This window comes from Aegilops tauschii, chromosome 6 (assembly GCF_002575655.3).
Source record: "Aegilops tauschii subsp. strangulata cultivar AL8/78 chromosome 6, Aet v6.0, whole genome shotgun sequence".
Lineage (NCBI taxonomy): Eukaryota > Viridiplantae > Streptophyta > Magnoliopsida > Poales > Poaceae > Aegilops > Aegilops tauschii.
In genome coordinates this window covers 457,124,186-457,150,416 of record NC_053040.3, presented here as the reverse complement: position 1 = coordinate 457,150,416, position 26,231 = coordinate 457,124,186, and the positions used below count along the sequence as shown (strand labels likewise).

Genomic DNA, 26,231 nt, shown 5'->3' with positions numbered 1-26,231 from the left:
TGATTCCCGTAGCATGCACGTATGGTGAACCGTTACGTGATGAAATCGGAGCATGATTTAGTTATTGATTGTCTTCCTTATGAGTGGCGGTTGGGGATGAGCGATGGTCTTTTCCTACCAATCTATCCCCCTACTAGCATGTGCATAGTACTTTGTTTCAATGACTAATAGATTTTTTCAATAAGTATGTGAGTTCTTTATGACTAATGTTGAGTCCATGGATTATATGCACTCTCACCTTTCCACCATTGCTAGCCTCTCTAGTACCGTGCAACTTTCGCCGGTGCATCACACCCATAATATACCTTCCTCAAAACAGCCACCATGCCTACCTATTATGGCATTTCCATAGCCATTTCGAGATATATTGCCATGCAACTTCCACCGTTCCGTTTTATTATGACACGCACCATCATTGCGTATTGCTTTGCATGATAGTAAGATAGCTAGCTTGATGTTTTGATGTTATTTCTATGCTAGATCATTGCACATCTCGGTACACCGCCGGAGCCATTCATATAGAGTCATATTTTGTTCTAAGTATCGAGTTGTAATTCTTGAGTTGTAAGTAAATAAAAGTGTGTTGATCATCATTATTAGAGCATTATCCCATGTGAGGAAAGGATGATGGAAGCTATGATTCTCTCACAAGTTGGGATGAGTCTCCGTACTTTACAAAAAAATAAAAGAGGCCAAAGAATCCCACCAAAAAAATGAGAGAAAAGAGAGAAGGGACAATGTTACTATCCTTTTTCCACACTTGTGCTTCAAAGTAGCACCATGATCTTCATGATAGAGAGTCTCTTATGTTGTCACTTTCGTATACTAGTGGGAATTTTTTGTTATATAACTTGGTTTGTATATTCCAATGATGGGCTTCCTCAAATTGCCCTAGGTCTTCATGAGCAAGTGAGTTGGATGCACACCCACTTAGTTTCTTTTTGAGTTTTCATACACTTATAGCTCTAGTGCATCCGTTGCATGGCAATCCCTACTCACTCACATTGATATCTATTTATGGGCATCTCCATAGCCCGTTGATACGCCTAGTTAACGTGAGACTATCTCCTTCTTTTTGTATTCTCCACAACCATCATATTCTATTCCACCTATAGTGTTATATCCATGGCTTACGCTCATGTATTGCGTGAAAGTTGAAAAGGTTTGAGAACATCAAAAGTATGAAACAATTGCTTGGCTTGTCATCGGGGTTGTGCATGATTTAATACTTTGTGTGATGAAGATGGAGCATAGCCAGACTATATGATTTTGTAGGGGTAACTTTCTTTGGCCATGTTATTTTGAGAAGACATGATTGCTTTATTAGTATGCTGAAGTATTATTGTTTTTATGTCAATATTAAACTTTTGTTTTGAATCTTATGGATCTGAACATTCATGCCACAATAAAGAAAATTACATGGATAAATATGTTACGTAGCATTCCACATCAAAAATTCTGTTTTTTTATCATTTACCTACTCGAGGACGAGTAGTAATTAAGCTTGGGGATGCTTGATACGTCTCCAACGTATCTATAATTTTTTATTGTTTCATGCTATTATATTATCTGTTTTGGATGTTTCATATATATTAATATGCTATTTTATATTATTTCTGGGACTAACTTATTAACCTAGAGCCCAGTGCCAGTTTCTGTTTTTTTACTTGTTTTTGAGTTTTACAGAAACGGAATATCAAACGGAGTGCAAACGAAATAAAACTTTATGATGATTTTTTTGGACTAGAAGACATCCACGGAGCTTGGAGGCCAAATCAGAAGAGTCCCGAGGACTCCACAATCCTCCAGGGCGCGCCCTGGGGAGGGGGGCGCCCCCTGGCTTGTGGGACCCTCAAGAATCCACTGACCTCCCTCTGAGTTCTATGAATCCTCAAATATTCCATTATTAACAGAAGCGTCCACCAAAATACTTTTCCGCTGCCGTAACCTTCTATTCCCGTGAGATCCCATCTTGGGGCCTTTTCCGGCATCCTGCCGGAGGAGGATTCGATCACGAAGGGCATCTACATCAACTCTGTTGCCCCTCCGATGAAGCGTGAGTAGTTTACCACAGACCTAGGGTCCATAGCAAGTAGCTAGATGGCTTCTTCTCTCTCTTGGATTCTCAATACCATGTTCTCCTCGATGTTCTTGGAGATCTATCCGATGTAATCTTCTTTTGCGGTGTGTTTGTCGAGATCAATGAATTGTAGATTTATGATCAGCTTATCTATGAATATTATTTGAATCTTCTTTGAATTCTTATATGCATGATTTGATATCTTTGTATTTCTCTTCGAATTATCAGTTTGTTTTGGCCAACAAGATTGGTTTTTCTTGCAATGGGAGAGGTGCTTAGTTTTGGGTTCAATCTTGCGTGATTTCACCCAGTGACAAAGTAGGGGTAGCGAGACACGTATTGTATTGTTGCCATCAAGGGTAAAAAGAAGGGGTTTTCATCATATTGCTTGAGTTTATCCCTTTACATCATGTCATCTTACTTAAGGCGTTACTCCGTTCTTTATGAACTTAATGCTCTAGATGCATGCTGAATAGCGGTCGATGTGTGGAGTAATAGTAGTAGATGCAGGCAGGAGTCGGTCTACTTGACACGGACGTGATGCCTATATGCATAATCATTGCCTTGGATATCGTCATAACTTTGCGCTTTTCTATCAATTGCTCGACAGTAATTTGTTCACCCACCGTATTATTTTTGCCTTCAAGAGAGAAGCCTCTAGTGAAACCTATGGCCCTCGTGTCTATTTTCTTTCATATATTTTCAGATCTATATACCAAAAATATCTTGCTGCAATTTATTTACTTTTATTTACTTTTATGTTTTAGTAATTTTTTATATCTATCTCTATCAGATCTCACCTTTGCAAGTGACCGTGAAGGGATTGACAACCCCTTTATCGCGTTGGGTGCAAGTGTTTGATTGTTTGTGTAGGTGCATATATTGGGGACTTGCGTGTTTCTCCTACTGGATTGATACCTTGGTTCTTAACAGAGGAAAATACTTACCTCTACTTTGCTGCATCACCCTTTCCTCTTCAAGGGAAAACCAACGCAAGCTCAAGAAGTAGCACGGACTGCCACCGAAGGAGGAGAAGGAGGACAGCGACGGGAGGACAGCTCCGGCGACGAGCAGATCGGCTCGATCCGTACTGCGTCTTCGACCGGTACTTCCGCGAGAAGGGCGGCAAGGGCGGCGAGAAGGGCAGGGGCAGCCGTGGATGAACTCCACCATAGCCAAGCATGCCAAATTTTGGCAGTCCGATGGCATGTTTAGTTAGTAGTGATGAAGTAGCCGAACGATGTGTGTGCATCGACATAGTTGCATGAGTTTGTATGGATTTGAGATATGATAATTGAGGTGACCGGATGTGGATTACATTATTTGAGGGGTGCCCGGTCAATGCCCACGCACGCGCTCGGATGCGTCCGCGGGCGTTTGAAGGGCTGGATTTGCCCATGGCAACTGTAGATGCTCTTATGTCCTACCAATTGTGGTACTATGTTTTGGCCATGAAGCTCGGATGCCCGTGACTCCAACCACAAGATTTATAGTACTATTTTTTGGTAGTGATGCTTATATTTCATGATTGTCAAGAACAATTGTTGTGAAAATACAGATTAATGTCCTACCAAGTTTTGAGGATCATGTGTCTTTGCTGGACATTTCTATACCATGTTACTGGACTGCAAAAGTAAAGTGTGTTCTCATGCCAAAATCCTTGAAGCCAAAAACACAAAAGGCCGAGTGAAAGATAAACACCATCATCGATGGACCTTCAATTAACATTCAGTGAAGAAACGGTAGGGGGGGGGGGGGGGGAACGGCGCAGCAAGGCGAGTGTGTGCTTCCAGTGAAAAGGAATCCGAAAGAGGTAGCATGGGCGTACACCAGCAATGTGGCGAGGAAACAGAGCAAACTTGACCGCCGGCCGCGGCACCGGCACGCCGTATACTTCCACCACGTAAGCCGTAGCCGCATGTTACACGTAGGCACGCTATGTACAGACCATGCATGCCTAGCTATGCCTAAGTTTTGCGTGTGCGTCCATGCTCTACCGCAGATTTGGACAAGAGCATACTCATTTCTTCAGTTCGCCGCGGGAACAAAACAAAGGCCTAACCCCCCAACCTCACACCCCCCCCCCCCCCCCCCCCCGCCGCCCCCCTCCCTCCCGCCCGGTTCTCCTGCCGCCCTGCCACGGGCGAGGTCCGCGGTGGCAGCAAGCCCGATGCCCGAGGCGATAGGGCGGGTGGATCGCAGTCGCAGCGGGAACCACCTGAGGCGGTAGGGGCGCCTCTTGTGGTGCGTACGTGGGCAGTGGTAAGGCGGCGCCCCTAGCATGTGTGGCGGCGGCCGACGATCCTTGGCTGACCGGTTGGGCTTCCCTGCGTGGAGATGGGTGGCGGCGGTGGCCAACACTCCATGGCTGACGTGGTGAGGCTCTTCTGCCAGGAGATGGGTCGTGGCGGCCGCGGATTTGGCTTCCCATCCAGATCCACCGTGGTGTGGTCTTAGCCGAGCGGCGGCGTGTGGAGGGACCGATGAGGGGCGGCTGGAGGCCCTTTGCGAGTGTTCCGGCAGCAACATTCACCTTCATGGTGAGGCTCCGACGGATCCAGTCAGCTGCGAGATCGGGGTGATGCAACTTTCGGCAAAAATCGTGCCGACTGTAGTCATGGCGGACAATGGCGGCGTCTCTGACGCCGTTTCCTTCCCGAGGTATTGTCGTTGCAGGTTGTGTCAGCACGCTTAGGATGGTCCGGCGGAAACTCTAGATCTAGGTCTCCCGAATTGAACGATGCGGCGCCTTCGATATTGTTCTCCTTCATCGGGGCATTGTTTTGGAGCCGGAGTTGGCTGGAGGGGACAAGAGGAGGAGCGTTGTTACATCTACCGCAAGGTCGATAATAGGCCTCAGTGGCATGGCGTCGGAGTGTCGGTGACGGGCGCGTGTGCATGGGCGTGCGCAAGATGGTACGACGACAATACGACATGGCGAGGTGAATGTGTTGATCGCTCCATGCGCACGCGATGCACGCAAAGGGTCTAGCTAGACCAGTTGGTGCACTTTTTTTTACGAATGTACCGGTTGGTGCTCTTAACTAGCTAGTGAGGCCACCGGAAAATTTGATGTGTGTTAATACGAGGCCAGGACACATGATCAAGTATGTAGCTCGAAAGGTGGTTTTGACATTTGGGTTGATCCATGTATTTATTTTGCTTGGTTCGGTTGAATATTATAATAAAATGGTTATGTGCATAGCTGATGCCGAGGTCAGGTCCATTTCGATTTCTTTTTTCCAGTTCGCCTATGAAGCCCGAGCATGTGTAGTCGTACGTGGATGCTCTTGTTCTTTTAACAGAAAGAAGTGCGCGCCTGAGTCAGTGAGTTGGTTTGTCCGGAACGTGCATGGCTTGCCTGAGCAGCCACGCGCCCACGCACGGCATCACCCGCCGTCCTTGCTGGCCTCTGAAACTCTTCACTTCACTTCATAGAGCGCATAAATAAACCGCCGGTGCAACTCATTCCCACACCATGAATGATAGACCGCTCGTGGCCGAGCTCGGAAATAAAACAGACTTGTTATGTGTGCCGTGTCTATGGATCAGGGCACCCACTGTTGGAGTCCGTTTCCCATGGAGCGTCTGGACGCGCATGGCGGTGGCAACGCCGCGTTCGGCCTCGAGGCGCTGGAGGTGGACGTGGAGCAGCAAGAGGAGATAATCGACTTCGAGACAGAGCCGCCGGGCTCCTCTGAATCTGTCGAGATCTCTGACCTCAAGAAGCGCATGTGGAAGGACCAGATGCGCCTCATGAAGCTCGAGGGCCGCGCCGGCCGGGCGGCAGGAGGACCAGGAGGAGGACGGTCCCGAGGCGCGGTGCCGGCGGAAGGCGATGCTGCGCGCGCAGGACGGCGTGCTCCGGCACATGATGAAGATGATGCAGTCCTGCAACGCGCGCGGGTTCGTGTACGGCGTCATCGACGAGGCCGGCGAGCCCACGTCCGGCTCCTCCGACAGCCTCCGCGGCTGGTGGAAGGACAAGGTAGTCTTCGACCGCACGGGCCCGATGGCCCTGAGTCTGACCGGCAGCTCCGCCGCCGACGGTAGCACCAGCCCGCTGGGCCTGGCCTCCTACCTGCATCGCCTCCAGGCCATCCAGGACAACACGCTGGGCTCCATGCTCTCGGCGCTCCTCCAGCACTGCGAGCCGCCGCAGCGCAACTTCCCGCTGGAGCGCGGCCTGGCGCCGCCGTGGTGGCCGACGGGGAAGGAGCTGTGGTGGGGCACGCAGGGCGAGACGCAGGCCCACCAGGGCGCGCCGCCGTACCGGAAGCCGCACGACCTGAAGAAGGCGTGGAAGGTGTCCCTGCTGAGCGCGGTGATCAAGCACATGAGCCCGCGCTTCGACCAGATGCGCAGGCTCGTGTGGCAGTCCAAGCGGCTGCAGCACAAGATGAGCGCCAAGGAGTCCGACACCTGGTCCAAGGTGCTCCGGCAGGAGGAGGCGCTCAGCGGCCGGCTCAAGAGCTCGCTTCGGATCACGCCCCTCGAGGACGACGACGACTACGGCGGCGAGGAACTGGAGGACGGTCCGGAAGACGTGGCGCGTGGCCCGCATGACAAGCGCAAGTGCAAGGGCGTCCCGAGCGGCAGCTCAGGCGGGAAGTGCCGCCGCAGGCCAAGAGGCGGGAGCCGGGACCTGGCCGCGATGGTGCCCGCGCTCGAGGCCGGAGTCCTCGCCGAGGAGAGCCAGGGCCCCATCAACGAGCTCATGGAGCTGTACTACAGCTGCCTGCAGGGGGGCGATGCGGAGGAGAAACAAGATGTGGCGATGCAGGGAGTGCCGGGAGGCGTCGATGATGTGGCGCAGCAATTCCTGATCGATGTCATCGGTAGCTGCCCGGAAGTAGATCATGTGTTGCGCTTGATGGAGGAGTGATGTGCCTCGTGGGGAAATGAAATTCTACCCAAGCCGGTTTCTACGATTCGTGTAGGCGGACTAGATTTGTGAGACATTGATCTAAGTTGTACTCGAGGATGTGTGTGTTCCGACGGTTGATGTTCGCATCGACCATGGGTCTCTTGTAATTATTTTTGTTCTTTTTTATAAAAATATGATACGTCATTGACGTATTCTTAAAAATAAACAGTGCGGGAGCTATTTCCTCGGAAGAGAAAAACAGTGCCGGAGCTACTATTTCTCTTTTTTCTTTCTGGCAAATGTTGGAGCCATTTCTCGTCTACTGTGAGATTGAGTATATTTAAACACATGTTCAACACTTTTAACAGCACAATTTTTTTAGCTAACAAAATATTAATACATTGTATAAATATATTTTTAATGTCATAAATTTATTTTTTAAACACGTGAACATCTTTAAAAAAATCACGTGGAGTTCATTTTTCTAAATGGTACCAACCATTATTTTAAATTACATGAAGATTATTTTTATTTTGTATAAGTATTTTATAAAAAATTCAAGAATATTTGTTTGAAACGCGTGAATTTTTTTGAAAACATCACGTGCATTTTTTGAAGAACGAGAATGTCTTTTTACACTGTATAAAAAATCACGAACATTTATCAGAACATCTGAATTTTTTGAAAATGACACGTACAAATTTTTTAAAATGACACGTACATTTTTGTTCATTGTATAAACATTTTTTAACTCACGATGGACGTTTTAAAATTTTCATGAGAAATATAAGTAAAAAAACTTGCGCTGGAGAGCAGCGCTCCTACCGCGCTGAGCCGACCCATTTGGGGCGTTCTTGAGGCGAGACGTATTTGTGTCTCGCAGCGAGCGAGATACAACCGCGGCCAAATTTGTTCCGCCCCTGGCGAGCCAGGGGTGCCAACTATTCGACGCTCTTTGGCATCAAATTCGGTTGCCTCACTACTGTAGCATATAAATTTTTTTAGGTTTGGTAAATATTTTTAAAGGCGAACAATTTTTGAAAATTCTGAACACATAATTTTTTTAAAAATATGAAAAGTTTTTTTAAAAAATCTTTTTTTAATACAACTATTGTTTTTTAAGTTGTAAAGATTTTTTTTCAGAAACACGGACACGTTTTTAAAACAAAATAAAAGAAATGGAAAATCAAAAAAAGGGTAAAAGAGAATTAAAAAAACCCGGTCAAGAACCTTAGAAGGTTCCCAAATCCGGGTCTACAATATATTTGATACCTACGTGTGTTCCCTGAATGTTTGGCGTATCATGCGTAAAACAGGAAACATGGGAGGGGGGGGGGGCTGATATTTGCACACATCAGACATGGTGGGACAGACATTTAGTAAAGAGAATGGAGCAAGGTAGTGCGGAGCTCGTTGGTGTCGTGGTTATGCCACCCCCCCCCCCCCCCCCCCCAGCACCGACCTTTCTTCTTCAACTTGTTTTGCTTCTTCGGCGCTAGTGGGGAGCTCGTTGGTGTTGTGGTTATCCCCGTCAGGTGCAAGATAAGCTTAGTGTTGTTCATGGCTAGGTTTTTCTATTCTCCGCATTCCAATTACCCCCATCCTAATACTAGTCGCCATATGTGGAAACATCGTTTCCACATCGTCGTTGCAAATTTTTAGGGTTTTAGATCTTGGAGATGAAGCTTTTGTATACGAAGCTTGTGTGTTAAATGCAGTCGGATAGATTTGGTGACAAGACTTTCTAAATTAACATTAACCCTACTCACGGCAGTATTATTTTGTCTAAGATGTTTGATTATTCTCTTTGGTGTATGTTTATATTTCGATAATAGATTTTTTTTACCACAACTCTCAGCTAGTGGGCGGTTATGATCTTCTATAAATATTTTGACGTACCATGACGACTGGTCGCCAATCGACAACTTGGTCACTGCTTTATCACACATTGTGGTTGACAACTTAGCTCCATTTGGAAAACGCTAAAGTAATTTTTCATTACTTATTAGATATACCATAGGGAGATTCCTACATTGTGCGAATATACCTTGTTACTGTTGTTTACCGAAGGGTACATTTTATGGAATTGAAAGAGTGCTGCTATACACACGACGGTGTGCAGCCGATGTTTGCACGATTCTACAAACCCAGTCGTGCATGCGTGTGCACCCGTTGAGAACAGATGTAGTACTGTACTAGGGCCCTGTTCAGAGTACCTCCACAACTCCACTCCTGGGGGCTGATGGAGTTACAGTTGAAAATCACGGAGCACCTATTTTCTGGCTCCGCAGCTCGCCGATTTCGCGGAGCTGGTGGAATTTCGAACAAGGTCGAATTTCGAACAAGGTCTAGAACATACGCTCAGCTCTTGTGTGTAATTTCTTGGTAATCTTCCGTATGCGCAGTTTAATTGTTCATACAAGCTTCTCCAAAATCAATGATGATATATAGGTACAAGTAGAAATGAGCAACTCTTTTTAAATGTAAAAAACTTGTCCAAAAAGAAACAACTAGGGGTCGAACTTGTAGAACTTGGAGGGCTTGAGGCCGGCGGTGAAGTTGAAGTATCCGAGCGCGTGCGCCCAGCGCGGGTTGTCCTTGAGGCGGTGCACGGCAATGGTGTCCGGCACGAATTCGTGGGAGCACTGGTCCACGGGCACCGGCAGCGGGTAGTCGTACATGGCCGGCTTGGCGTTGAACCTGTTCTTCCCCTTCCCGCCCACCCTCAGCCACTCCCCGGTCATCCTGTCCTCCGGCCCGACGGTGCGGCCCCGGGTGACCTCGCCGGCGCCGGCCACCCACTGCACCAGGTCCCACGACAGCGCGTACCCCATCCCGGACATGTATCCCCTCCCGGGGTCCATGCTGTTGCACGGGATGGTGGCGCCGTAGTACATGTCCTCCCGCGGCATCGCCCCCAGCGACGCCACCAGCGCCGGCAGCCGGATCAGGATGTCGTCGTCCGCCTTCATCACGTAGTCGTAGGGCGCGTCGGCGTACAGGTCCGCCACGGCGGTGAAGAAGGTGTGCGTCTTCCCGCCGTTGAGGTTCTCCTCGCACCCGTCCAGCACGATCACATCCCCGTGCGCCAGGATCTCCAGCGGGATCAGCACGCGCTGGTCGTCCTTGTAGAGGCGGCAGAAGACGAACCGCACGTCCACCTGCGCCGCCAGCGCCGGGTCGGCGGCGAGCTGGAGCCCGTACACCATGCGCAGCAGGTGGCGCCGCTCGTACACGTCGGCCCGGGTCAGGATGCCGATGAGCAGCCGGAAGTCGGGCTTCCGGGTGTATGCGATGGCTGTTGACAGGGTGGTGGAGCCGTTGGCGGCGGTGAAGGTGCCCGGCGGCGGGACGCAGGAGCTCATCAGCGACTGCAGCTCGAACTCCTTGGGGTACACGAAGAGGTAGATGAAGGCGAGGAGGAGGATGGGCAGCAGCACGAGCGCCTTGCTGGAGGTGGACAGCCTCGGGAAGCCGACGGCGTGCTGCTGCTTCCTCGCCGTCGTGGCGGCCTGATGGTGCTCTCCTCCTCCGTGCTTCGCGGCGCCGGCGGCGGCCATGGACTTGAGGAAGTTGCTCGGCGCCGGCATCGAGTGATTGGTCTGGTCGATCGAAGAAGATGCTAATGTATGTGGTGTGCAAGCTTGATGGCTTGGGTGTAATGAAGCTACGTAGCTACCTTCTCGTGTGATAGTACGTGGGGGGAGCTTGGGATGCACGGGATGGTCTCACGCTTTGCGTAAAGGTTTGCCGAGCGCGCCATGCGAGGGCGCCGGATATTTGGGGGATCGCGGCAGCCATCGGGTGCATAGAGTCAACGAGCTACTTTTTTTTTATGGCGTGTTTTGTTTTTGATTTCGAGAAAATACTTCAAATCTATTAATAATCAATCATGGTAATAGAAAGGAAAACGTTTCACGACGGAGCGCCGGCCGAAGCTTCGGCGGTCGCGTCCACGCGCAAACGCGCCCAGCGACTCGCCTAGCGACACGTAGGATGGGGCCCGCCCACGTGCGTCTTCTTCCTCCTTTTTCTCTTCTTCCTCTCGCTCATCTCTCCCTTCTCTCTCCCCGCTGCCATAGTTAACTCGTCGCCCCGAGCCGGAGGCCTCCCAGGGGCGCCGACGTCATGGGAATCAGCCGATCTGGCCGCCCTCGACCAGATCCGCGTGCATCGGAGCTCTGCCTACCTCGCCGGACCCGGCCACGCCGGAGCTGCAACCAGCCATGGCAGGACCACACCCCGGGGCGCAAATTTCCTAGAACCGGCAGACGCCAGGGGGTACAACCATGGTTTTTTTTTCTACAACCGACGAGCCTCGGTGCTACAACCCCTCGGCGCAAATTTGCTGGAACCGGCGGACGTCGAGGTTACAACCATGGTGATGTTTTGCTACAACCGGCAAGCCTCGGTGCTACAACCTATATCTGTTTTTGCTACAAAACAGTCACGGCGAGACGACGGACGACCTTTTTTGCTACAACTATTTGTTGGTTTTGCTACTACCGGCAATGAATTTTGCTGCATCGGTGACACCCGGCGAGAACCAGCTTTTTATAACCAGCTAAAAAAAGCTGGCACCCGGCGAGAGCATGTGCTACGAGGCACGACGCCGGCCGCTGCTCTTTTGCTGCAACCGAAGAAAACGAAGCTGGAGCCGATGACTAAAAAAGCTACATCCGGTGACAAAAAAAGCTACCACCGTCGAGCATCTGCACGACGGAGCTGCATCCATGGAGAAAAATGTTACAACCGGCAAGTGTTTTTGCTGGAACCAACATGAAGAAAAATCTTCCACCACGGAAAAAAGCTTCAAACGGCAATGGAAAAGCTTCACCCGACAGGAGAAAAAGCTTCAAGGGGTAATGACAAAAAAGCTTCAACAGGGAGCCTGGAGAACAACCGATGGCGACGAGGACAGCGACCGGGGGCGGGGACGGGGACCAGCGGCAAGCTGGTGATGCTGCAAGGTCAAGCCTCAAAGCGTCCATGGCAGGTGCCCAGCACGAACAGCGCCACGGGGATGAAGGGAGCCACGAGGACGGGGGACAGAAGGGCGCGATCTAACGGCCATGGGCAAAGCGATCCGACGGTGAGCAGCCGACCGGCCGAACGATTCGCGTTCGGCCGACACACCGGCGCAGATCACTGCCCTAATACAAAAATTGCAACTATGTTCATGGACCACCCAATCCAACGACAACTGAAAGCACTGGAGCGTGCCGTCATCATCGTCCCTGCCTCAACGGAGCCGAACAACCATATGGGCTACGTGTACATACAAAGTTCTAACAAGAGACACTTCTCCCTAGATAAAATGTATGCAATTAATTCTGATTAGCAGACAAGCTGAAAATTGTGTTTCGACAAAGCTTTATGAAAAGCTAGAGTGATTTCACTGGGGTTACCAGATTACAGTGACATACATGAACCGACACACCGATGTGCTGTTTACAACCATCAGGGGCACACAGAAAGGATGTGAAAACAAAAAGCACTGCTGCTACGGCATGGATGCAAACATGCACAGAATCGAAGAGAAGCCTGCTTGCTCAATTGTACACCATGTACTTCGGGGTTGCACTGAATTTCTGATACCCCTTTATCACCTTGTTGACAGAGTCGAGGAAGTCCTTCTCTGTCACAGTTTTCCTCCGGGCGCGGATTGCGTACATGCCGGCTTCTGTGCAGACACTCCTGATGTCGGCACCTGAAACAACATATCAGACAGTCGGATCGAATTGTTCAGAGACTGGACCCAAGGTGCCTGAAACAGTCGAATCAAATCGAACAGGAACTGTAAAGTGCAAAGCCCATGTACTCACCAGTGGCGTTGGGGCAGAGTCGCGCCAGTAGCTCGAAGCGTATATCACGCTCACAGTTCATGGTGCGCGTATGTATTTTGAATATCTGGGTACGGCCTTCCAAGTCAGGTAGCCCGAATTCCACCTTTCTGTCCAAACGACCAGGACGCAGAAGTGCAGGATCAAGTGTATCAGGCCTGAAAAACAGAAAAAATGATGGTTACCTTCTCAACTCTATTCATGTGGCCATGATGTTTTAGCTGCAATTAATTTCTGATTGAGGCGTGAAGAGTTTTAAATAGCACAGGCCACTGAAGTTTCTTAATCATAAGTCCCATCTATAAATAGCTTACAAGTAGGATGTCCAGAATGTGAGGTGAGCATCATGCCATATTGGACCGCATGAGAATGCGCACGAAAGGAAAGGCAAGTACCTGTTGGTGGCCATGAGAACCTTGATATTCCCCCTAGCATCAAAACCATCAAGCTGATTGACGATTTCAAGCATAGTACGCTGCACCTCATTATCACCCCCAGCTCCATCATCAAAGCGAGCGCCACCAATGGCGTCAACTTCATCAAAAAATATGATGCATGCTTTCTTCGAGCGGGCCATCTGACAAGCAATAATATATTTCAATCAAAACGATTGTTTCTACGACAGAACATTCAAGTCGAATAAACCAGATGAAACCCTGTAGCCTGTAGGTTATCTGCAGAGCTGGATATACCTGAAATAACTCCCTAACCATCCGAGCGCCCTCACCAACGTACTTCTGAACTAGTTCGCTACCAATTACACGGATGAAACAAGCATCCGTGCGATTAGCAACAGCTCTAGCAAGAAGAGTCTTGCCAGTGCCAGGAGGACCGTAGCAAAGGACACCTTTCGGAGGGTCGATACCAAGCTTCACAAACTTTTCCGGGTGAAGCATGGGGAGCTCGACTACCTGTGAATAGTTGTTAAGAAAACAGTAAATAAAGCAGGTCCAAGACTAGAATGTACTAGCATGCACAGGTTCACAGATTAAGCACAAGTTCTGAATCACAGGGAATTTTTTGACATACCTCACGCATTTTTTCAATCTGCTCCTTGCACCCGCCAACATCATTATACGTGACATCTGGTTTTTCCTCAACAGTCATCATGGTGACGCTGGGATCAATCTTTGGTGGCAATGGAATCTGTATCTGATACTTGTTCCGATCGACACTGCATCAGGCATGAGATCACAATTCCAGTGAGAATGATAGTGTGCAACCACAGAAAAGGATAACAATTCTGGGTAGCATCAATGATGATTTATCCAAAAAATGCATTCATAAAATCAGTATTAGTTTAGCAAGATCCAAAAAACAAGTAGGGGAGTAAGTTCCATACTCCCACCTTCTGCATTCTATGAGCAACCAGAAGGAACTTATACCTAAGCCAAGGAGATGATGACAAGATACTGCTTCAGAGATTCAACATGTTCTTAGTTAATAATCATTGCCTTTCAATCCATGATACTCATAGACTAGGGGAACAAACAAATGATAAATTAACATCTGATATAGTCACAGTAGCAAACACTGGTCCACTCCTCAGTTTACAAAGTTATTCTCTGCTTACATGATGGCATATAACACATCCTACATGTATAGTATATGCTGCAACCTTATAACATGGTTTAAATCAAACAAATAAATCACCAGGTGCGAATTACTCAGGTTGATCTGAATGAAAGATGTATGATACAGTAAGACCAAAAGACAGGTAGTAACCTACCCGACTCTCATCCCTTCCTCAATATCAGTTGGCGAAACTTTATCACCCAATCCAACCACAAACTGCAAGATCAAAAGATAAAGCATAAGGAGGCTGGTGGGAACCCATGGGTATATGATTGAAATAATAAGATAGGATAAGCACGGTATACCTTTGCAATTTGTTTTACATTAATCATGTACTTGGCATCGTCGGTATTAGGGTTTATAATCTTGGTGCACCTTGCTACCTGCAGCATGAGGAAGGTAACTTATACCCAAACAATTATGCATGCTAAACCACAACTATAAAATTGGGAAGAAGTACGAAAACATTAGGCCAAGTAACATACTTGTAAAGGCTGCTCTTCCTGCATCATCTGTTTGTCTGACACCAGATCCCACTGGCTAGGTGGAGCCAGCCCAGTATCAGACTCCTTTATCCCTGAGATTTAATATAAGCGCATAATGGGTCAGGCAAGCTAATTAAAAATGTTACCCTCCTAACATTTTAATAACCAGATAAGCTGCACAGTTGTATGTAAGTATGAAAGCTAATCGCATATTCTGAATGTTCATGAAACCGCTAAACAGAAATTCTAAAACACAAACCAAATGGGAAGAACATTGCAAGCAAGAGCAGCAGACAGATGCAATATCATCAAACAAATGCCTTGCTAGTTGAGTCTGTCAAAACGAACAGTACATTCATACACCTTAAATTCTGAACCACTTATCATACTTACTAACTAGACACACTATCTTCAGTAGATGCATGCCTCATATTTTATCATATGAGTGAAAGCTGCTAGCAGTGAAAGTGTGAAACAACTGAACAAAGTGCAGACAATTGGTCTCTATCTAGCTCAGGAACGAATGGGGCTACATCTCTAGAGAGATGAACAAACAAACAGATTGCCAAGTCCTTACTCACCACAAAGGTCATTGATCCTCTTGGCCAACTCCTTGATCTCCTTCTCGGCCGTCTTGATGCTCGTGGAGTATGGCCCAAGCCCCTGTCAAGTGTCAACAGCAGCCAGAATCAGCAAACTTGAGCAGAAACCCTAAAGAGAGAGCACTCCACATCTCGCCCAAACAACCGAATTCTGCCGCAGAAAAAGAGACAAGCAGTACAAAATAAACGGCATCCCGTCGCCCGCATCAAAGCCCTAGCGGAATCAACCGCCATCCCACATACTAGAACTGTAAAACAACCACAGGGCGAAGGCCACGGGCCTCCGCAAACGAATCCACAAGAAGGTGACGACCAGGTTCCCCAGAGTGCAGGAACCAAAACCCTAGGGGTGACCGCGAGCGCAAACCCGGCCGCGCCCAGCCCGAGACCAGATCACAAATCCACAGAAGGTCCCTCCCCCCAAACAAATCCACAGAAGGGGCGACGACGATTTCCCCGAGAGAGGATGAACCGAAACCCTAGACTAGGCAGGCCGCGGGCGCGAACCGTGCGCCGCACCCAGCCCGGGACCAGATCGCCGCCAGACCGAAACGCAGATTCGAGGGGGCGGGGGAGATCCGACGGGGTCGCGGGGGCACTCACGTAGGTCTTGAGGAGGGCGATGTCGTCTTCGTCGAGGGGGCGCGGGTTCTTCTCCGCCATGATGTCGTCCTCCGGCTCCGGCGCCATGGCGTCCTCTCCGGCGGGCGGCGGGCGGCGGGCGCGAGGCGAGAGGGAGGAGAGGCGCTGCGCTGGCGGTATCTGGCTCGTCTGCGTGTGCGAGAGACTGCGGGTTCGGGTGCGCGCTGGGTCTGCCCTCTGCTGGCTACTACTAGTAGTAATCAACTTTCGCTCCAAGAAGAAGGCAGCAGCCCGGGTCGGATAGTATATCCAGAACCCGTGTTCCCAAGACGGAAACGGATTTCTCTTCTCTCACAAAAAAAAGACGGAAACTTTCGCTCCAACAAAAATTCTTCTTTCGATGCAAGTTTGACAGGCTACGCTTTTTTTCTTCTTTCTTTTTGATTTCATGACTGCAAGTGCCAGGTGAGAGGCGTCTGTAGATTCAAACTGAGATTTCAAACCGAGAGTATGATTCAGTCACACATTGTACAGCTCAAAGATTTGTGTGGCAATTTTGCAACACAAAATGTTGGCTTGTAAAATTAACAGATGATTATCCAGCATCTGGATAGTGTTACTGCTTCGTCCGATTGCATCTAATGCTCTGGTCATGCTATTTTGGGAGAACGTATTTGGAAAAAAAAAAAGTAAATTTGGAGGATAAACAATTAAGAGATCTCTGCATACAAGGCATATGAATTTCAAAGTTCATTCTAATCTCTGTCACAGCATATATATTCTCCAACGTTTGCATCATTTGTCCAAATAGCAACTGTAAAATACGGGCACCATCAAAATGGGCAGCACTGAACCTCTCCTCTCAATGTGGCCAAATAAACTAAAAGCGAATCATTACATCCCATTCATGTTAATGCCTCATCTACAAGAACCATAGATATTTCTCCGCAGGGTTAACGGCGAGCTCGACCAATGATTACAAGAAGATAGGGGCCATGACCAGTGTGATCGTGGCGAGCATCTTGATGAGAACATGGATCGAAGGCCCCGCCGTGTCTTTGAATGGATCTCCAACCCTGCGGCATAACATACTCGTAAATGTTACTTCGGGTTGCATGATCGTTAAGAATGAGTCAAAAACAAACTTATTATAGGAAAAGAACATTGTTATTCAGTTTAGCATGTGTTGCTCAACAGTAGAAACTCAGTTCAAGAAACCAAAAGCAGCAGCACATTACTGAGAAACGAGGAACTTACGTATCGCCAGTAATTGCAGCCTTGTGAGCCTCACTGCCTTTACCACCAAGTGCACCAGTCTCGATGTACTTCTTAGCATTATCCCAGGCACCGCCGGAAGTGTTCAGGAAGAGTGCCATGAGGATACCAGTAACGGTCGCAAACATGAGCATAGAGGCGACAACTTTAGCTCCAAGGAGAGGCTGCCCCGTAGCATGGCCCAAAATCCGAAAGATGATGCCTACAGATCATGTAAATGAAATTTCAAAACAACACCAAATATCATAAATTGAGTTTCAAAACGCATGAAATATCAGAACCATAGCACCACAACTCCCAGACCCATAAAACTCACCAACGGCCATGGGAGACAAAATTGCTAAAGCCCCTGGCTTTATCATTTCCCTCAAGGATGCAGAGGCCACAATTGCAACACAACGACCATAATCAGGCTTCTCTTTGTAATCCTGTATTTATATCATCTTGTAAGTTAGCATTAGTTTTTCCAGGCATAAGAACTCAAGTACTTAATCATAAACAGTTACTCACCATAATTCCAGGCCTCTCAATGAATTGTCTCCTGACCTCAGTAACAACTTCTTGTGCAGTTCTGCCAACAGCTGAACAAGCCCATCCACTAAACAGGAATATAAGCATCGAACCTAGTAAACCACCAACAAAAACCTCTGGAATTGCTATGTCAACCTGCAATCCATTGTGTACAACCAGTCATGTGTCATAAGCACCTAATCTCAACATTACATGTATAGAGGTGATAATAATACATACCTCTTTGAATGGCAACTGTGCAAAAGCAGCTACTTCATCCATATATGCGCTGAACAGGAGAAAGGAAGCCAGTGCTGCTGACCCTATAGCAAATCCCTTTGTGGTAGCTTTCGTAGTGTTACCCACAGCATCTAGAATGTCTGTGATTTCTCTAACACTTTCAGGCTGCAGAAATTATTGTTACAATGATTAAAGAAAACATAAATAGTCAAAACTCAGGTATAAACACGACTAATTAAATGTTAACATTTATTTATAGCCATTTACAATTTTAGATGCTTCGAATATGTACACTGAAAAACATAAACCGTCTTATCACAGGTAAAATGTGTGTTCGAATATTATATACACGAAGAAATTTGCGAGTGTACCTGCTGGCTCATCTCCACAATACCACCAGCATTGTCAGCTATAGGACCAAACATGTCCATGGTGAGAACATATGCTGCAGTACTAAGCATTCCCATTGTAGCTACAGCTGTCCCAAAAAGACCACCAGTTGGATTGCCAAGCTCGTCTACCAAGCCACAGGTACGTCCCAACCAAAATGCTGATATAATGGCTATAGATATCACTAGAACTGGTAAGGCTGTTGCTTCCATTCCCAAACTTACTCCAGCAATAATATTAGTTCCATGTCCTGTGGAACTTGAAAGAGCTAAAAGGCGGACAGGCTCATGCTTATAATCTGTATAATACTTGGAAATCCAAACAAAAGCATATGCTGTGATGATGCCCACCAAGCCACACAAGGCAAAATTGAACCATGCAGTAGGTGCTTGTTCAGTGTACAGGAGCCAACGAGTAGACTGCAAACATAACACATGTAAGTAATTAAAAAACAACTCCAAGGGAAAAAGAATGTAAACTAGAGTTTTTACCCACATGACAAAACGAACATATCGAATGCTCAATTGGTTTATAGTTAACAATTATTTATCCTTTTGAATATGGTTGATTTACATCTAATAATGGATTGGTCATGATTACCGGACTGGGGACCCTAAATGTTTCCTTTGTTCAGATCGTGTTTGATGTTTTTCCCCTGGGATCATTTTCTGTATAATAAAATATGTCCATAGAGAAATATTACAATAGTCAAACAAGAGAAGTATGAATAACTAAACTTACCCCTCCAAAGGTAAGAACAGCAAGCAGTATAGTAATAGAATAGCCTTTCTGCATAATTGCCATGGGATCTTCAATAGGGGATATTAATCCAGAGTCACGTGTTCCCCTAATTGAGAGAATTCCAACTGATGACACCACTAGGTCAAAAGAATGGACAACAAGAGGAAACAGAATAAAGCCAGAGGGATCTGCAACAGTAAATAATGTTGATTATAATCCAGTGTAGTCACAAGGATTGTTGACCCGCAAAAGAAAAGGTGATTATCAATTTTATTCAAAGCCAGGCACATCCCATGCACCGAGAGTCAGCCAACACTATTTCTCAACATAGCCCCTAGATTAAAGCTAATTAATTATACTATCCATATTAGCAACTACCTGTGGACAGTGCTCTTATGGACCAAAGTACATTCATAAGAAAAAAAAACAAAAACAATGTCACCCGACATCCCAATCAGAGATCTAGCATGACAAGCAAAAGAGCCTTGCCTTCAATTTTGCAGCGCTGTGCCATTGTTGCACCAAGTATCATTGCACTGATAATTTCTGCTGCTATGCTTTCAAAAAGATCGGCACCACGGGCAGCACAATCTCCAACATTGTCACCAACCTGTGTAGTTTTCTTATTATTAGCATATATAGTAGCAATAAATGAAACATAGGCTAATAACAATCTGATAATTAGTTTTAGAGACAAGCAAATCTTGCATTCCAGCACAGGCACAAATATTTGATCATTGGAAATGCATCTACTGAACTTCAGAATTCTACTGTACAACGCATTGGACCACAACACTAGTCCACCCCTTGCAGAAACAATAATTTGTTTAGGTTTCAGAATGAATGCAAGCTGTTAAGGTCATATTATCTCTGATAAAACTTATGGAGCTCATCATTATTGAATATCATCCCTTATGTCTAGGTATATTCCATGAAAAAATATGAGACAAATTTCAATTAAGAGCATGAAGAAAACATATTCCACATTTTTTATTGAAGAAACGCCATTACCAAGTCAGCAATGACAGCAGGATTACGAGGATCATCTTCTGGTATTCCCTGCTCAACCTTTCCAACAAGATCAGCTCCAACATCAGCTGCTTTGGTGTATATGCCACCACCCAACTGAGCAAAGAGGGCAACAAACGACGCACCAAAACCGTACCCCACAAGGAGAAGAGGCACTACACAAAATCACATGAAATCAGCAACAGCAATTATGTTCTTTTGAATTGGAAACACATATGCAAGTTTGCAACTACAAGCATATCAGCAGTGGATCAGTTACCAGTGTCTATGAAGGACTTAAAGTTACTTTTTTATAGAACATGAACATCTTTTATAATGAGTCATTTTATCCACTCAAACTTTCGGTGTTGATCACATTGTGGTACTTTTTCCCAATAAATAATTATTCCCATCTTTTCTTTTAAAAGTTTGACCAGAAGTTAAAAACTATATAAATTGGCCATGAGATGATTAAATAACTAGATTTACTGTTAAAAATGTTTCTAGTATTACTCCCTCCGTTCCAAAATATAGCGCGCCCACGCTTCCCGAGGTTCAACTTTGACCATAAATTTAACCAATGAGACCAACTGCAGCGGAAGCAAAAATTATACCGGTGAATTCGTATTCAAAAGAAGTTTTCAATTATATAATTTTTGCTCCCGCCGCAGGGTTAAATTTATGGTCAAAGTTGAAGCGCGGAAACCGAGGACGCACTATACTTTGGAACGGAGGGAGTAGTTATTTTTACTTAATAATATAAGGACTAGCTTAATGTTCACAGTCGCATCTTGGTGTTGTGAAAGGCCAAATAAAAATGATGTAAAAACCACATTAACAATCTTTGAAGCAGTACTTTTCCTTACTCAACATGCTCCTACAGAATTGTCATTTATGAACTCATCATTGGTCACCAGTTTAACAAGAAAAAAGTAAGTATGAACCAATTTAACAATTTTGACCATGTACAGTAGACCATATAGCTCAACCGGCAATTCGAGTAGAGTTCTATTGTCCCAGGTATTGAATATATCATGTTTGAAATAACTTACAGTCTGTAACCTTCATCGAATCAGGTGAATCTACTCCAAGCCAAACATAAAATGTTGCATAGAGTAATGCCACACCAAATACAGCCATGCCAACAACAACGATGGCCGAGAAACCACCTGCACGGACAGCAATCTGTTTCGAGAAATCAGTCATGATTTCAAACTATACCGTACAGGCGAAACACATTAAAACATGAAAGAAAATGTATCAAGGATGCGAAACAAAACCTGCAATGCTTCCCTTGCAGACCGTCGAGCAGCACTTGAAACTCTAACATTTGCACGTACGGAGACCCACATCCCAACATATCCAGCTAGTCCAGAACACACAGCTCCAAGGAGAAAGGCAATAACTGTAATATATGCAGATGTTGTCCTGTGTAGCGATGAAATTTATGAGACAACAAAGGATGGGTACAACTAAGATTTCATAATGACAGTACAAAATCACCTTCCTAGGCCTGATGCCTCCTGCTGCGGGGTGATAGTGCGAAAGAGATAAATGAAAAGGATAACAAGTGCCAGGATGCAAGCCATTTTAGAAATAGCCCCATATTGTGTCCTAAAAAATCCTTCAGCGCCATCCCTTATGGCATCAGATATCTGAGCAGTACATGCAACATGACAGATCAAAACCTTGATAACCTTACATACAGAACTCACAAAAGTAGATGCATAGATAAATAAAATACTGAAAATCAGTATTTCCAAAAGGGGCAACGTTGATGTAAGCTACACCATGACAGTCCATGACCATGTTACAGGTCCAAATAAAATTATTTACAGAGGAGAACTTACACTTGCTAGCAACATTAGTCAGTAGTCACAACATAACAGTGTAGAGTGTACATGTGTTGCTTTGTGCATTTAAGAATGTCATAAAATAAAATAAAATATAAAGCCAATGCACAACAACCTAATATTATGTATGAGTGTATGACTTAGTTCCAACCCATAATAACCTCCTGAAACGGGATCATGCTAGATTGTGTGATATGTTAATATGGTAAAATGCTATAATATGGGATATGTTCTCAATTTTCATTGAACTGTCTAGCTTCCATAAAGTGACACATGCCGCAGCTAAATAGCATTCTGCAACCCCAATCAGCACATAAAAATAGCATTTTACACTGTGTGTCCTAATCATATCCATGATCTAGCATATCAAATATCAACACATGGACTAAAACAAAACCATTAAACCTTAAATGTAAATTGCAGAATAAAATGGGCCAGTAGTCTCATAGGATGGTATGGTTAACTGTCAAGCAAGAGATGATAGAAAATGTGTTATACAGCACTTTGCAGACATTGAAACATGCCAAAGAAACCAATAATTTGAAGTGAACATTAAGAAAATGAAAGCACTGCTATATCCTCCACAAGCTGAACACAAGCATTTTCAATACCTCGGACATTTCTGGAGGTCCTTCATCCTTGGCAAGAACCCACTTTGTGAGGTAGAGAGAGAAGAATAAACTGAGAGTGCATATACAGAACACGAAGACTATAATTGGTGATGTACTGGCTCCTAAGTAGAACACACCACAGACAACCAGCAGAAGAAGAACTATCAGGGCACGAGGATTTATCTTCATCAACACACGGAAGACCTGCAGCAGTCAGAATAGCAACTGAATGAGGCACAAATAAATTGCTCGTAACAGGGCAAAGTATATCCAACCAATCGATCAGTGGGAATGTTTAAACACTTGTTTTACTTATTGAACTTCCAAATTTATATTAAAAAAATGCACATAACATCTAGATGAAAGCAGCTACTTGGGTTGAATCATTTCAAAACCTGCAACAACTTCCGAGACAAATAAACAAGCAGCAGTGGTGTACACATTGAACTTTTTGACTTTTTTTAGCAACATAACCTTTTCAGTTGGAGTTACAAGCAGCAATAAACAGAGCAGACCTCATTTGTTTACTGCAATGACATCATTTAAGAGAGGAAAATTCTACATGGTAATAATTATAAGAAAGAGTAATCATAATGCAGCATTGTGTGGTATGTCAATTTTTTGGTTGGTGTGTACTTCAACTCGTAATGTTGTAAGAAAAAATGGTGAATACAAAACATGATACCGTGGATATTTTGACAAAATAAACTTATGGACCATTCAAACTGACAAAGATTAAGGAGAAAGAGCTATCACCTCCCATGCAATTGCATAGACTACGCACAGCAAAGAGAAGTGTGTGAGAAAGACGCATGCAAAGATAAAAGCGAACTAAACTGATACTCCTAGTAACTACTAAGCTCGGTGTGTAAAAGGTGGAGAATGCTTAGCAATAGGCCATACCAGCGGTATAGATGATTTACTTCGTACAGTGGAAAACGTTCTTGGTTTCTCCTGATACGGTCTTCCTTTTTCCATTTCACTTTCCATCATGATGGAATAAGAGTTTGCCCTCTTCGTTACTAGAAAAGGAGCGAACTCCCCACCCTGGGGTAGGTCACTCCCAGATCCTGGGCGCTCAATTTTGGATGATCTATATCAAACACCTTCAAAACACAAGCAGCAAGTTCAAAAGGTCAGGCACATCCAGCTCTTAGGCCTCAGCCACCAAACTACCCAGAACCTTTTCCCTCAAAATTATATGAGATAAACATTTCATGTTATACAAAAAGCATTAAAAAATGATCCGCAATCTGTATAATTATTGCCTAATTTATGTTCAAATGCTAGGGCACGAAGTCGAGTTATGATGTGAAATCAGGTACAGGCTATACGTAGATCAGACTATGTTTACATAGAGAACAGAGTATGATTAACATATACAAGAACAATAGAAAATGATGAACGTAGGTCAAACACTGATAGTTCCTGGGACAAGCAAAGCAATAGCACTCATTTTGAATGCCAGACTTGAGCCCTTGACTACCGAAAATAAAGGGAAATTTAGTTTACTTGGATATATCAGGGGCCATGGGGCAGTAACCATGAACCACAACTCCACAACCACAAGCACTTCACACCAATTGTGCAGCCCAGGGAAACTAGCGACCATGGACAGCTAGTACGAAAGGAGGATAACTATGAATGAACCATCTACATCGAGTGCGCACTGCGCAGCCCCAAAAAACTAGTAACCACGAACAGGTCGTACTTGACACCAAAACTATGACGGATCCACCTAAGTCAATCACGGACGCAGTGCCAACGTCCAGAATTGGCATGCCTAGCATTGCGCGGTCGCCACGAATCAACCTGATCTACCAGCGCCTGCGCAGATCGAGCAGATGCGGGCCCGTACCTTCGGCTTTCGGTGGGGCGGAAGCCGGTCAGCCAGACGTCGACGGGAATGAAGAGGAGTGGAGCCCAACGGTGGCACGGCCCCCCGCGGGGTCGCCGAGATCTCTCGTTGACGCGGTCGCGTTCCGGTCGCTGCCTGCCGTGCTCCCCTCGTCGCCGCGCGCGGTCGCCGGCGCTGGCGGAAGTGGCTGTCCCCCTCGTCGACGCGGCCGCCGGCGGTCGCGGTCCCCCTCGTCGCCGCGCACTGAGCTGGGTGGAGAGAGAGGAGAGGGGAGAGGTGCGATGCGGTTGGAGTGGAGATGCGGGGGGAGAGAAAGGTCGGGAGGGAGGGATGGGAGAAAAACGGAGCTCGTTGCGAGCCGCCTGACCCGAGTCTCGGCTCGGCTCGGCTCGGTCACCAAATCAGCCGAGCCTTAGCCAGCTCGCATTTGCTCGTACGGCTCATCTTTTTTTTTTATGGTAATATGTGTCTCATTCATATCATAAAGATTAAAGTATAAGTCACATAAAGACCGACATGACAAAACTGAGAAGACAGCAGAACGTCTGTGCTTGACACCAACGTCCGTCACTTGCCTCTGGCACCACCATAGCAGTCACCGAAAGAAAAAATGACGGATCACCTTCTCACTCGAGCTTGACGCGGCTCCATCGCTGATATGCAGCTTTGCGGACCTCCAAGCTGACTCGCCAAAGACGAAACCATTATCGTTGAACGAATCAGACCAGGGCAACACCCCGGACACGTCATCGAACTCCAGATCTGGCACCCCCACATGACTAAGACATCGCAGGAGGAAACCATACCTGCCATCCACGAACCATGAGCCCAGCACACGCTCCGTATTCCAGATATCGTCGATGCAGACCACAATCTGCATCCACTCCTCGACTACCTCCCAAGCTCCGCGCCGACGTTGGAGCATACGTCGTCGCAACGGCGGAGCCCGAGGACACATGTCCACCACAAGGATGCCGCCGCCACGACATCCCCGCTTGAACAGATTGGTTCCCAGATCCTTCACCGACAATAGAGACGATCGTCTCGCCGGAGAAGAATCTGGAGCTTCTTTATTCAGCATCGCCGTCGCCGCCGCCGAAGCCAAGACGTCGGACGATCCAAAACCTTAAGCTTCTTGGGCCCTAAAACCTAAAGCTAAAATGATCCACACACGCGGGATCCGGCGACCCCCCTCACCACCGACGACCAAAAGGTCGCCGGCGGAGGAGAGCCGCCGGGAGACGGCACGGGAAGGAGGGGCTCTCCTGGTGGCGGCGGCTAGGTTTCGCTATAGGAGGAAAACCATCTCTACAGGAGGAAAACGATCGTTGTATGGCTCATCTACCTCGGCTGAAGCGCCCACAAAAGAGTATCTCCAACAGGACTCGTATATGCCCGGCTGGACAGTCTAGACAGTCAGACACTACCTGAACAAAAAACGCCGCCTCAAATGGGCAAACGCTTCCTTTAGGCCAACTCGATGACGATCCATTTCGTCTGCCCACCTTCTTATGGGTCTGCACGGGCACAAAACATGGCTGAACGCTGCCGACGCAAACGGGGTGTTCGTTTTTTCCCGTCGCGGCCTATTTCTGGCTCAATTTTGGACCGGGTTTTCGTCCTCCTTGTTCTCCCCTAGCCGCCGCCTAGTTCCGGATGCGATGACACCACCCAGGCGTCGCCGCCGCATCCACCAACTTCCCCACCGCGA

General features: G+C 46.6%; 3 protein-coding genes and 1 pseudogene across 3 annotated transcripts; 1 reads left to right on the top strand and 3 right to left on the bottom strand.

Annotated features, from left to right (window-relative positions):
• Positions 1-5,318: 5,318 nt before the first annotated feature.
• LOC109771582 (putative ETHYLENE INSENSITIVE 3-like 4 protein) lies at positions 5,319-7,173 on the top strand (annotated as a pseudogene).
• Positions 7,174-9,326: 2,153 nt separating this feature from the next.
• Positions 9,327-10,709, bottom strand: LOC109771581 (beta-1,3-galactosyltransferase pvg3-like). The gene has a single exon (XM_020330281.4). It carries the CDS (start codon positions 10,535-10,537, stop codon positions 9,458-9,460), a length of 1,080 nt encoding a protein of 359 aa, XP_020185870.1. The 5' UTR covers positions 10,538-10,709; the 3' UTR covers positions 9,327-9,457.
• A 1,547-nt stretch (positions 10,710-12,256) lies between these two features.
• On the bottom strand, positions 12,257-16,317 carry LOC109771577 (26S proteasome regulatory subunit 7A). The gene is made up of 10 exons (XM_020330276.2): positions 16,056-16,317; positions 15,432-15,513; positions 14,851-14,942; positions 14,671-14,748; positions 14,520-14,581; positions 13,820-13,964; positions 13,483-13,701; positions 13,186-13,367; positions 12,773-12,948; positions 12,257-12,657 (listed from the first exon to the last, which is right to left on the bottom strand). The coding sequence occupies exons 1-10, from the start codon at positions 16,140-16,142 to the stop codon at positions 12,500-12,502; spliced, it is 1,281 nt and encodes a 426-aa protein (XP_020185865.1). The 5' UTR covers positions 16,143-16,317; the 3' UTR covers positions 12,257-12,499.
• Positions 16,318-16,760: 443 nt separating this feature from the next.
• Positions 16,761-24,839, bottom strand: LOC109771576 (pyrophosphate-energized membrane proton pump 3). The gene is made up of 15 exons (XM_020330275.4): positions 24,521-24,839; positions 23,566-23,768; positions 22,663-22,866; positions 21,702-21,853; positions 21,479-21,626; positions 21,251-21,383; positions 20,202-20,374; positions 19,680-19,800; positions 19,191-19,378; positions 18,431-18,868; positions 18,060-18,224; positions 17,820-17,975; positions 17,626-17,737; positions 17,292-17,511; positions 16,761-17,110 (listed from the first exon to the last, which is right to left on the bottom strand). Exons 2-15 carry the CDS (start codon positions 23,653-23,655, stop codon positions 17,011-17,013), a joined length of 2,400 nt encoding a protein of 799 aa, XP_020185864.1. The 5' UTR covers positions 23,656-23,768; positions 24,521-24,839; the 3' UTR covers positions 16,761-17,010.
• Between the last annotated feature and the right edge of the window lie 1,392 nt (positions 24,840-26,231).